The sequence below is a fragment of the Pyrgilauda ruficollis genome, unplaced genomic scaffold (assembly GCF_017590135.1).
Source record: "Pyrgilauda ruficollis isolate IOZ18807 unplaced genomic scaffold, ASM1759013v1 scaffold23, whole genome shotgun sequence".
NCBI lineage: Eukaryota > Metazoa > Chordata > Aves > Passeriformes > Passeridae > Pyrgilauda > Pyrgilauda ruficollis.
The window spans coordinates 12,524,523-12,537,738 of NW_024522539.1; the positions used below are offsets into that span (position 1 = coordinate 12,524,523).

Genomic DNA, 13,216 nt, shown 5'->3' on the forward strand with positions numbered 1-13,216 from the left:
GCCGGTTGCCCGGGCGAAGGCGACGCCACAGCGGCCTCAGCGCGGACAAAATGTCGGCGGTCGGCGCGGCCCGGCGGGGCGGGGACCTGCCCGGGGTAAGGCGGCGGCTCGGGCTGGGCTCGGGCTCGGACTCGGGGCAGCGGGGCCGTGCCGAGCCCGCCCCGCTCACTATCGCATCCTCCCCGCAGGTGCAGAGAGCGGCCGGCAGCCCGCAGGCGCTCGCGGGGCCCGGCGCGCTGAGCGGAGCATGGCTGGCCAAGGAAGAGCAGTACAAGTAAGGAGGCCCTGCCCCGCTGGGAGCAGCGCACAGCCGGCCCCCTGTACCCGGGGGCCGCGGGCCCGTCCCCGCAGAGGGCGGATGGCACTGCCCGGGGCCGCGGGACAGCGCCCACGCCCCTGGACACCGCCGCCTCAGGCAGGCTCTAGGCCCGGACGTGAGGTTCTTCTGCACTTTGAACGTTGACTTTAGTTCTACATTATGACTATATAAAAGCTTAAACCTGTTAAAAACAGCTTAAAAGCTGTAAAGGTTTTAAATGGACGCCCTGTCCCTGTTACCTGTTAGTGCCCAGCCCTGGTGAATGCTGAGGGCGCACAGAGAGCCGCGTCTCAAACTCGGGCAGTGGCAGCACCAGGGGCTGTATGAGAACACACAGGAACACCTCAGTACCGTAATTGTACATCCTTACAGCAACACATCCTGAAATACATGATAAGCAATGCAGTCCTACATGAGTCCTTCCCCAACCCCTGCCCCTGGGTATGCTGAAAGGAAGGACTGTGTTAAACATGGAAAACCTTCAGGAAATAAAGACATACAATGTGAATTAAGAAATGGCATGTCCAAAACCAAAGACATCCTTCACCTCTCACAGTTATAGTCTAAACCGTGATGTTTAATGGGTATGTGTGTTTTATTACTATTCATTTGGCTGAAACACAGGAAATTGTTGAAACATAACTTTTTTAATACCTTGAAGTGTATTTCAGCATTCCTTTGTAGGAATCATTAAATTTTCACTTCGTTCAGGCAAAAATACTGTCACGCTGACATTTATTCCTTTTAAATTCTTCAAAAACTCATTGATAAAAAATTCTTACTCTTTTAGGCGACTGAATGCAGAATTAGAAGCCAAAACAGAAAAACTGGTGCGTCAGGCTGAAGAACTAATGGTGAGTAGCAGACTGTTAGGTAATTTAGTCTGGATTCACATGCACACAGGGTTCAGCTTCAAAAGAAATTTAGACCTTGACTACTAAAAGCATGTTGCTTTCAAATGCAAGCTAAGTTTTATTTCTTTTCGAAGTTGTAAACTTGTATTAAAAATACATTAAAAATAGTTTCTGTGTAATTTCATCAGGTAGGTATTCACACACCTGCCTACAGCATTTGTGCAGATACATAGTTAAAACCACATTAAAAACTTGTTTAGTTGTTTAAGAAAAGTATCTGTAGGTGGTTTTATGCCTTAAATACTAAAAATTAGTATTTGAAAACCAGATACTGTTACAGTAACCTCCTAGTGAAATATGATCTACATTGTTCAAGCTGAAAGAGATACAAAGAATAAGCAATATAAATAGAAAACATAAACTTAGTAAGAAGGAAGCTTTCTCAAAACAGAAAAAGTTGCTGTTTGTTATCAGTATTATTGTTTAACCAGATAGAGTCAACACTTCATATGAAAGTTGGACAAATGAATAAAAAGGGAATGGGGCAGGTAACAATTTGGAGAAGGTGTTCTGCATATTAGAAATGTTTATTATAAGTACAGTCATTCAAATAAACAAGGCTTAAAAAGCAAATTACTAAGTATTCTGGAAAGCTGTACTTGTATGCACTTTTCCTACTGTTGAAACTTCAGTTTTATGGGCTGTGAAAACATACTCTTCTCTTGAGCAGTGACAAGCTGAGGCTAAATGCTTGGCATTTGAACATGAGCAGATGAAACAGCCAAAATAGCATCTAGTCTCTTTCCTTTAGAAAACAGCAACAACAAAACCACTGTTCTTTTCTTCTCTAAACATAGCAGAAGATGAAGTATTTTTAGGGTACTTAATATACCACATGGCACTGCCAGATTGCACAGATATACATTTAACAACAAAACAGCAATGGCATTTTCATTTTAGGCATCTCTTCCTGTGTTTCAAAAGTTCTTTTCCACAGTAGACTATAGTTTCCATTCTTTTCCATAGTAGACTGTAGTTACTGTGATTTGTGATTTACAGATAGGTAATTCATCTTTAATGGATTATAGTCTCCCAAAATCAACTACTTTTTACTTTTTTCTTTTAATGAAGAAGAGCCAACAGAAGATGCTATCTCAGCCAGCTTCAGTACAGAGTAAGTCACCTGAAGATGACAGACAGAGGTATGTGCTTTACAACTACTGTGTATAATTGGTGGGGAACCTCACACTGATCCTGCATGCCTTGTGTCCTAACTGTGCTCCTGTTTTATCTGTCTTTGCATACCAATGCATACTGCATTGGTGGAGTCTAATCTTTTTCCTATTATTAAAAAAAAAAAAAAAAAAAGTGAACCTAAGCAAGTGTTATTCTTTGTTATTTCAAGAAAGGCTTAATTTTGCTGGAATGTTCTAAGATATTAAGAAGTGCTGACCTTTGTAAAAGAGCAAAGTAAGGTCACAGGTTTCTTTGCAATACCAAACAGTAGGCACTTGGCAGTGGATGGTTTTTAACAGTTGAGCTGACAAAGTGAAGGAATAGATACTGGTTCACATTTGACTTGGCCTAAATGTTCCTGGGACAGGAAATGCCTGATGAAAACAAACACAAAGCCCTAGGACAGGCAAACACTGAGCTGCCACCCTCTGGAATGTGGATACCATTACAGTGCTGGGCCTGCATGTCTTTGGCCTGGATATCACAGAGTGTCCAAACCCCACAGCTCAAGAGCAGGCACGGGGCTGTATTCCCTTGGTCATGCAGGGGCATTATTATTTCCTTAGTTGTTCTAGGGTTTGTGTATTGGTAGTGTGGGAAATGGGTGAATTTAAGATAGACTTATTACACAGTTTATCAAGGATCTGGTCTGTAGGCTCCTAAATTTATGATGCCACTAATCTGGATAAGAAAGATACAGGAACAGACAACAAAATGCTTCAAATGTTAAGCTGCAGTTGGGAATATTTTCAAATAGGGTATATGAAGGTCTGATAAAGATGATCAAATAGTTACTTTTGTGTAGAATAGAAGCAAAGACATGGAGTTTTTCTGAAAGTAAAAGGGATTTTCAGTACACAAAAAGTGTGACAGTAAGGCACCTTCTATGATAGAAACCTGACTACCAGCAAAAATTTGCTACTATAATTAAACTGATTTCTGACCTATTTTAAAACCATAGCTGAGGGAGTGAGGGACAAGAAATTAATGTGTTATTAGTCAGTATAATCATGCCTTTTAAATAAATTCTGGATGTCACTTTAGTTTTATGTTCTGTTAGATGGATTTTAAACATTAGACAGAATTTTTAAGAACTTCAAACTGGAATTGGATTTTAGGGCTGTTTTATTGAGTGATTGGAAGATGCAGCTTCACAAAGGGAATTATTAGCTTTGATGGTACACATTAGAAATAAATTGAAGTGTTGTAAGAATTTTAAAAAATAAACAGAAAGGGCAATTAGTATGTCAGAGTATCAGCTGACCTACCAATTACCAACATAAATTAAAACACCTTAAAACAACCATAGTCTGGTAAACATAGTGTTCTGGTAAACGTTTACATGAGAGAACACTGGAAATCCCATGCTGTAGTGAAAAAAATTAGAAATGTGTGCTAGGAATTAGGCACACTGATTATCCATGAGTGAACATTGAGGCCATTTAATTAGATTAGTTCAAAGTATTTAATATTTAATTAAAAATTCTTTTCTTTCTAAATTGTGCAAGCAGATAGGCCTTAAATCTCAAGGAAGCACTTGAGATATTTTTGAACTATCTCGTTGAAATTTCTATTGATTCCTTTAACGAGAATGAACACTAAAGCAACTGGAAGGAAGGGAGGAACTGAAGCAAAGAAGGAGGTGGTATCGAGGGGAAAAAATAACAAGCTGAAAGGAAAAAACAAATGAGTAAGCAAAGTAGAAAAAAGACAACAAATATTTAAGTCACTCTCCAAGTCAACGTATATTTTAAATGAATTTGTTCTGGAGTACGTGCAGCATATTGTCGGCAGGGAAATCTGAATTACTTAGCAACAAAGCAGCTCCGGTGAGAGGCACTGCCATGAGCTGTTGTTTACACTTTCCCTCCGCAGCCATGGCCCGGCTGGCGGCGCTGGGCAGGGCCGCGCATGGGCAGCGCCGCTCGGCGGGACTGCAGCGGCTGTGCCGTGCCCGGCTGTGCCCGTGCCCGGCTGCGCCCCGCTGTTCCTGCGCCCGTGCCCGGCTGTGCCCGTGCCCGGCTGCGCCCCGCTGTTCCTGCGCCCGTGCCCGGCTGCGCCTTCTCTCGCCGACCATGCAGCCGCACAGCCGCAGAAGGGGCTCGCAAAATGGGGTGCCGTGGGTGGGCAGCCGGGAAGAACCATTAGGAGAATTTGGGAGATGCAGTGAGCTCGGGTTTTTTGTTTTGCTTTGTTCGTGTTTGGTTTTTTTTCTGGTTTTTTTTTGGTTTTTTATTTTTTTTTCTAAGAGAGCAGATACAGTAGGAACAAATTACTCTATTGAGGGAAGGAATAGAATTGTTTTCTTGAGTATAGAGCGTGTTGCATTTTGATATTTTTCAGAATAACATATAACTGCTATTTCTGTGGCAGCAAATCCTCACCTTCTGCATGCTCCTAGAGCTAGCCAATGGGGAGAAAGCTTGAGGAAACTGGGGTAAATAGACAAAAACTAATCATCCTATTCTTGAAGTCTGTTGCCAGCCACACACAGATGATTTCTCCAGGTTGCTTTTTTGTGTTGGTTTTTTTGTTGTTGTTGGGGTTTTTTTGGATTAATAAAATACGGAGCTTTGTGCAGATAATTCTTGTTGATGAACGTCTATGAAATTTTTAAAGGCAAGATCTAAACGTTTGCTCAAATCAGTCTGGCAAAAAAATTAAGTGACTTGATGAGCCAGAAATTTAAATTTTATTCAAAATCTTTTATAAACCAGCATTTTAAATGAAGTAAAAAAATTATAAAGAGTAGTTTAAAAATAGCCTTTCATTGCAATAATATATATTCACATAACTAATTTTGAAAGCAAAATTATATCTGCATATCTGAATAGCTATCTGACAAGGAATTTGACCTGAATAGTACACAGCATGCTAAAACTTTTCTGCTTAATTTCAACAGACTTGAAAAATAATCACTTAACCTGAAATTTAGTTACTAAGAAGCACAGTTTTCAGCCAAATAAGCAGATAAGAAAGCTGCTTTTCCTTTTTTTTTTTTTTTATTCTTGGTTTTATTCTCCCTGTGTAAAATAGATACCATATTTATAATACTTATTTCTGAGAAAATTCTGTGAGGCTTAATTTATAAACTGCTCCACCTCATATTCCTCTGACAGTGGCTGTCAATTGACCTGAGAACAGTCAGTCTGATCCTGCTCGGGCAGGTGGAGCATGTAGAGGACGCTGGTTATATCCTCACTTTGTTTGTATGAGTTCTGGGGTTTTATGTCACGTAGGTGTTACCCAGTAAGCTGGTAAGCTTTAGTTCTGGATTGTCTTGGGGAAGCTGTAACTCTGGTTCTTGGCTGAGTACGCCCTGCTAAAGGGAATCATTGATCTAACAAGCCAGCATCCTGAATTCCAAGAGACAAGATCAGGATTCTGGCACATGAGTACTGTTGTATTAGATACCACAGACTCCCCAGGTGATTTGGGTTGCAAATGAGGTAGACTGGACACACTGTGGATGAGACTGAATTTATGCTTGAACTCAGTATATGTTCTCACCTTAGCTATATTGTTTATTCTAGACATATAAAATGTTATTCTCCTGATTCTGATGGGGGGGGGGGGGGTGTATTTTAACTGCAAAGTGTTTACATTATTACAAATCAGTGAATGTTTACTTTTTCTTTTTTTTTTTTTTATTGCAGAGATCCACTCTGTCCCGAAATTTCATCTCTTACACACTCACTTGCAAAGGTATTAAACTATCCTGGTTAAATTCTTTCCTAGCATCATTTCAAAAATATAATGGCTCATGGTTTTGAGGCTACACTGGGGACTTACATGGGTGCCAAGCCAAAGGGAAGTGATGCCCAGAGCTGTGCTACAGGGACAGTGTTACCAGAGCTCCTCAGTGCCACTGGTGGTCAGGTGGACTTACACAACGTTTAACTTCTGTATTCTGTTTTCTCTTCAGCATTGAGAGAAATGTTCAGTGTTTTGAACATCAAATTAAGAATTCCAGGTGAAAGTTATTAGAACATAATTAGTTTCTTGCTCTCTTTCCTCCCTCACCTGTATAACACTAAAGGCAGTGCTAGTGTCTTCTAATTATAACTGTCTAGATAATAAACAAATAGAGTAACTGAATTTAGAAAATATAATGGAAAAATGAGATTAAGAACAATCTCAATAGTCTCTAACTACAACTATACTGAAACTTTTATGAGGTGAGCTGAAGCTTCTAAAATACCATCTGCAGTTATTTATCAGAGTACAGTAGAAAACCCTTTAATTTTTTTAGAATATTTGTGTGAAAGTAACAGAAATATTGTTAAATCTTCCTTTAATGGGGGCTTTATAAGATTAAAATAATGCATAAAATACCATATTTTTAAAGGTATGATGATAGTCCAGTAATGAATACCTTGATAAAAGTTCAGAGCCTTGCTTGTGCATAGATTTATTATAAGTATGTGTGGAAAAACTCCCACGAGCCAATGACTATTGGGTGTATTACAGTTGAGGAGTAGAGACATAAAAGTTGCAAGCTGAAGATGAGTGCAAATAAAATTGAGAAGTCATTTGGAAAGATTGAAAAGCATACTTTGAAAACTTCCTTTAGTATAGATATATGAAGAAGGAAAAAAAACCTAGAAAAAACTAGAAAAAAAGTAGTTCAATAATAATAACACCCCACTAATTTTTGAAAAAACTTTTAGGTAGAAAACAAGAAGAAATTCCCTTCTGTGCCCACAGCTCAGAACAGACCATACTCTGCAAGTAAGGGAAAAAGAACAACTTCAAGGTATATCAAACATCTCATTTGGTTTGTCATGAAATCTTTCAGTTGCTATTTTTCTCTATCAAGTTATTTTATGGAGTATGCTTTTATATTTATACAAATAAGTGTATCAAACTTCCTCAATCAGCTCCACCAGGTGGCTATCCCTGTTTACTTGCACCAAAAATTTTCAGTGAACATATGTGATTAATATTGCAGCAATGAAACAGTTGCTTTCTGCTTTAGCACTTCTCCAGGCTGACAATTGAATTCTGTAAACTCCTTCAGTGAAAGGAGGCCCAGTGAGCAAGAGTGGAGCACCTGAGCCAACCTGGGCCAGCACACCTGGGTGCTGCAGCCTGATTTGTGATCAGACTGATGCTGGGGAACAGGAGGCCTTGAAGGGCCTCCTCTGTTGTAGTGAATTTGGGCTCACAGGACAAGAGGCTCAGTAATACAACACAGATTCCAGGGGCTCCCAGCTGAGAAGCTTCAGCTCTGGAGGTAGCAAATTCAAGGTTGTAAAACCAAGAAATGGAGATCTGGACAAAGAGAGAAGAGTCAAAACATCCATAAGACCCTGGGAGCAAATTAAAACAGCCATGAATTATGGCATAATACCAAAATAGGATGAAAATTGTCTGCAAGGTGGCAGGACATGGAACTGACAGGCTGAGGCTGTCTTACAGGAGTTGGAAATCCCTGGGGAGACCCTGCAGACCTCCCTTGGGCAGTTCAGGGGAGGTCATTATGCTGGCACCCCATCATGAGGTTTGGAAGTGGAATTGTGCTGATACAGAGCCTGTGGGGCAGCCCAAAAGTTGTGGGAGAAAGTTAGGAGCTAGGAGGAGTTTGGAGGCTGGAATGAGGATATGCTGGAATAAGAACTTCGGAGCTTCAGACCCTGTGAGAACTGAGATCACCTTTCTGTAGGAGAAAGCTGAGGAGATGTCCTGTGTAAGTGATGTGTTACCCTGTATTTTGGTTTCATGAAAATGTTGATATGCAGCTTCTAGGATCAGTGAAGTTTCCTAGGCTGAATAATGATGCAGAAATTGTCATAAGGTAGGAGTACTGCCAGGGGCAACAGAGTTCTGCAAGATAATGTGGCAGGGAGTGGAAAGAGCAGAAACTACAACAGAGTATAGAGGATCACCCCAGGACAGTAGCCAAAGCACTACTAGAGCACTCCTCTCTTTCTTTGCTTCACTCTGATTTAGTTATGGATTTGTTAGATGAGAAGACTGTGCCAGAATCTTCTCAATTGAAAATGGTAGTGGTTTGTCTGCCTTCTACATTATAGTATGTAAAATCTTGTAGTTATTTATGTGGAATATGGTAAAGATATCTTACAGAAAGCAAATGAGAAATTGCCATCAATGCATCTTTCATATGAATGCAGGTAATGAAATTGCATTAAATGCAGGTAAAAAACTGTACTCTCTTAAAAATAGCAAGTACTAAAAATATTTTACAAAAATATGATGTATTATAAATTTAAAATCTAGGATTTTCATTTTTTTTTTAGTTCAAAAATAAGAAATGTGGAAGTACAAAGTGCTGATGGTGTTGCAGTACTGGAAGATTGCGTAGGTTTTTCTTTAACAAAAACAATTAGCAAAGTTGAAGAAAGACTAAAGAAAGGAGTCTTACCAGACTGTCAAGATGATGATATTTTTCCAAGGGTTGGAAATGAAATGGGAGCAGGTAAGTTTCCTTCCATGGTTAGTATGTTTATTCTTGCTTCATGACTCTTAGAAATGGGTTTTCCTGGGGAGAGAAAAAAGGAGTTTCTGTAAAAATTACAGGGAAAATTCTATAGCCCTTAACCTAAAGGAGAAGGGAAAGAAGGTTTCTCCTCTCTACATAGGCCTAGAGGAAGATCAGGTCTCATATGATTGATTATGTGGAAAAGTAAATTTTTATCTTCCTTTCCACCTCTGTAGGGGAAGTATTTGGATGGTTACATATGTTGAATAAGTGCATAACATTTGATTCATTTCACTGGGGAAACAGAAGTACAGGATGCTAAGCTTGTATTTCCAAAAAGATGAGCTCCAGTCTTTGCACAGACTCTGCCTTTGGAGGCAAAAGCCTTTCCTCAGACCAGTGCTGTGGATCTCATCAAGTGGCTGAAACAAGGTAATGTTTCAGCTAGTGCTTGAATTAGAATCCTCCAGATATTTTCCCACTGCAAATGGTATGTTTATGTCTGTCCTAGAAACAGAACAGGGAAGGGATTGCAGCATTTGCCAGCAAGGCTAAAGGCATGACACACATCTGTCTTTTTGGCTCTGGTGTGATAAAAGTGAGTTTGTGTAGTTCTTTACAATGCTAAAGTGAGCATGAAGTCAGAGATTCACCCCAGTAGCTGGAAGTGCCTGAGCCCTCTCCTTTTAATCTAACAGCTTGATGTCAACAAGCATGCCAACACAGAAATAGCTTGGTTTCTAACCTCATGTAATTCTATGCACATCTTCTGTTACCAAGTCTCCCATAACAGATCCTCAGATAACTTTTTTATAGTTTTCTTCCTGAACCAAAAAGCAATTGCTTTGGCTTGCGTTGGAAACTTCTACCAAATCAATTCAAGGCAACTCAAGAGGAGTTATTACTGGTGCCTTGTAATCAGGGACCAAGGGCATGTATGGGAGTATTGAGGATTGTTTCTGTAACTTGAAATAATGATGAATGGTGAAATAAAAATCCTCTGGATTGATTTTTGCATTTTGAATTTGATATTGACTGTTTCAAACACTCTGAATGCCTCCTTAATGTGGTAAATAAGCTATTGCAGAGCATTCCAGCAGTGTCAGACTCTCAGGACAGTCAGGGTGTTCACAAGGAAGCAGGCACAGGTATTAAGCAGGCCCTCCTACAGAGAAGGCTCAGTGGGAATCTCCCTAATGGATTCCTTAGGCCTGTGTGCCTGTGCCCAGCCATTTAGGCCAATATGCTGATAAGGTTCCACAGTATTGTCCTTTCCTTGAGCTTCTCGCAGCACTCTTCCTGGAATTGGGTTCCCTGTCTTTATTTCAGAGTCACAGGTTACCACAGTGCTGCCAACACAGTAGCTTAGGCATTATTTTAGTCTGGGACTGTTTTGGAGGGGGTTATAATTCAACTCTGCAGTAACCAGTAATGGTAGAAGCACACAGACATAAAGAAGGCTGAACATGAAGCTCTATTTTTATCTAATATACTCTTACACATAGGAATAAAATACTTGAATATATTGTTGCACTTCATGTTAATCTTCATCTTATCTCAAGAATTCAAGAAATATGTTCTTTCTTGTAGGGTATCAGCATCTCTCTGATGTAATTTTCTTGTTTATAAGGCCCTAAATCATTGGTTACTTTATAACCTAAGACCATCCTATGAAATGATACTCCCCCTTATCAGCCTCATCAGGTGATTAAAATTGACCAGTTAGGAAGCTAATTGTTTAATTATCTTTACCCCTTGTCAGAATTCAGATTATTTGGATCATGGGCACCTCTCAAGAGTGATTCAGTTCTAGTTGTGTACTTGAATTCTCACAGGTTTTACTGCTAAGTGCTCTTGGTGACACACAGCTGAATAAGACAGAAGCTGTCTGTGGACTGATAGCTGAGTAAAAGAGGGAACAAGATGGTCAAAAGAACCAGTTTTTACAGGCAGTGGTATAGCCCTAGAGGAATCTGTCACAGAGTTTACATTGGTAGCTGGTGAAGAAATTTGTAACAATGATTTTAGGGTAGTTAAAACTGATGAAATATTGCAAAAGAATCTCATAGTACTGAGTGAGGTGGTGGAGCCCAAGTTTATATTCTGTGTTAAAGAGTGCAGAGTAACACTGACAGAAAACACAGCTTTCCAATCCCACCTACTACACAACTCCAGTCACACTTACTACTGAGCTGGACTTACCTTAATTAGTGATAACTAAATAATCTCCAAAAGCATAAACTTACTGCCTGTTCACAGTAGAAAAGGCAATGAATTTTTAGAAATCCTTCAGAAGATAGCAGAAAACAGAATATTGTACTATTACTATGATGCTGTTATATAATTGATGCTACCCCATCTTGAGAATGGCACAGTTCTGTCCACCCCATCTCAAATCTAGGATGTAGAACTAGCAAAAACACATGTTCAGAGTGTACAGTGCAATGAGGAGTGTAGAAGAGCTTGAATTTGAATCTTCCATTTGAAAACAAAACAAGTAAAGGCAATATGAAAGTTCTTTAATGAAAACAGTAATGGTAAAGGGAAAGCTGTCTTTCTCTAATGCAAACACTAGCAAATGCCACATTAAATTGGATTTAAAGTAAGCTACACAAAGTGTTTCTCTTTCACATAAAGCATAATTAAATTAGCCAGCTCATTGCCACAGGACATGGTAAATGCCAAACTACAATATGTTTCATGAAGAAAATCAAATAACTTAATAGTACAGAAGTACCTGAAAGGGGATTAAACATGAAGGTTTCATTATGGTCTCCATGTTACCAGAAACTAACAAGGATATAACAGGAGGAGTAAAAGTCAGCCTGTATCTTATTTTTTCCTGATGTTTTCCTAAACTGTACTTATTATTGGCCTCTGCAGAGTTAGAGCTTAAGCTGCAGTTGATGAGGGAAGATGGGTGAAATTAAATTCCTGTTACAGCAAATGAACATGTGTACCCATCCATTTCTCCACTCTTAGCTCTAGGTCCTTATCCTTCACAATATTCTTTTCCTCTTGTAACTACTGGGAATAATGGTTATTCCTGTGTTAGTCAACTTGATCCTCAGACTGTTTCCATGCTTGATGCTTGTGGAAGTCCCGAGGAAGTTCCTTGTGAATGATCTGGGGAATAGGAAGTATGAGAACAGACTGTTCCCACACAGCTTGTTTTGTCATGCCAGTCCATTTCTTAGCTGTCCAAGAGCAAGACAGGATTTAATTTGTAAAAAAAATCCGATTACATGGATTTGATTTTAAACTATTAGTTGAAGAATGTTAGCAGTGTACTTTTAAAAAGCATAGAGTACTGTGTGGGAGGGATATTTACCTGTTAGGAGGGGTTTGCAGCCTACATCAAATTCCTTGTTGTGCACAGTTTAAAATGACTTTGTAACTACAGAAGTTGTAGCTCCGGCTGGATTGCAATGTAGACATGCCCTACAATATAGTTTTGTTGACTTGAAACTCAAGAAGTGCTGCCATGTACAGCATGGTATGATGCAAGTTTTCAGTAAGTTTCAGTGCTGAGAATTAGGAGTCTTTTAAAATTTAAAGATGTCAAGTTCAGTCATTAAAAGGAAAAAATCTATACAAAGCTTTGCCTAAGAATGAGAAACCTGCAAACACTTTTTTAGAAATCTGAGTTATTTGCCTATTTCTCTTCAATAATTATAAACAATGTCATGTGGTTTTAAATACAAGAAGATGAAAGTGAGTTCTTGCATCAGTTTTGGTTCTTGTCTGCGTTGAATAATGAGTACTTGTGTATATTAAATGTAACTTTTTATGCTCACAGAAGCTCAAATCAGATTTCTTAAGGCAAAATTACGTGTGATACAGGAAGACCTGGCAAATATAGTGTTTGAATGCAGGAAAAAGGTAAGGGATTAATTTTTTAATCTAGAAATGGAATAGGTTCCTCTTTAACAAATAATCCCAAACCAGAATTATCTTGAAACTTTTCTGTTTCAAGTATTAAGAGTTAACGTTCTATTTTTTTAAAATACCATACAAATTTAGAGTCAGGGGTGGTAATTTCTGTATAAATGTGATCTTGGGCAAAAAGCTCTTAAAATACACTTAATGGAAAATAATTTGGGGCAGGAGAGAACCACTGGGAACAAAGACATGCCCCAGCTGGAGGGCCACTGTGGCTCTGCGAAGTGTCAAACCATCTCTCCTTCCTGTTGGGAGCCTGAGAAAAAGGAGGAAGACACAGTAGTGGTGAAATGCAGATGGTGGAGTACAGAGAGAAGGGGAGTGGTGCCCAGAGCTGGCTGCTGGGGTGAGATGGATGTTTTGGGTAGAATGAGAAACAGACCAGCTTGAGAAATAGAAAATCTTGAGAAATACAGTCAGGTG

General features: G+C 39.5%; 1 protein-coding gene across 2 annotated transcripts in view; it reads left to right on the forward strand.

Annotated features, from left to right (window-relative positions):
- TEX9 (testis expressed 9) overlaps positions 1-13,216 on the forward strand; it is a 21,717-nt gene continuing 8,501 nt past the window's right edge. The window contains exons 1-8 of one of the 2 annotated variants that reach the window (XM_041469214.1): positions 1-95; positions 189-274; positions 1,110-1,173; positions 2,305-2,375; positions 6,066-6,114; positions 7,080-7,165; positions 8,670-8,848; positions 12,651-12,733. In XM_041469214.1, the coding sequence (XP_041325148.1) occupies positions 51-95; positions 189-274; positions 1,110-1,173; positions 2,305-2,375; positions 6,066-6,114; positions 7,080-7,165; positions 8,670-8,848; positions 12,651-12,733 (663 nt within the window). In that variant the 5' untranslated portion in view covers positions 1-50. Of the gene's footprint in view, positions 96-188; positions 275-1,109; positions 1,174-2,304; positions 2,376-6,065; positions 6,115-7,079; positions 7,166-8,669; positions 8,849-12,650; positions 12,734-13,216 lie in introns of those variants that run through there. The other variant, XM_041469215.1, reaches the window with a different exon arrangement.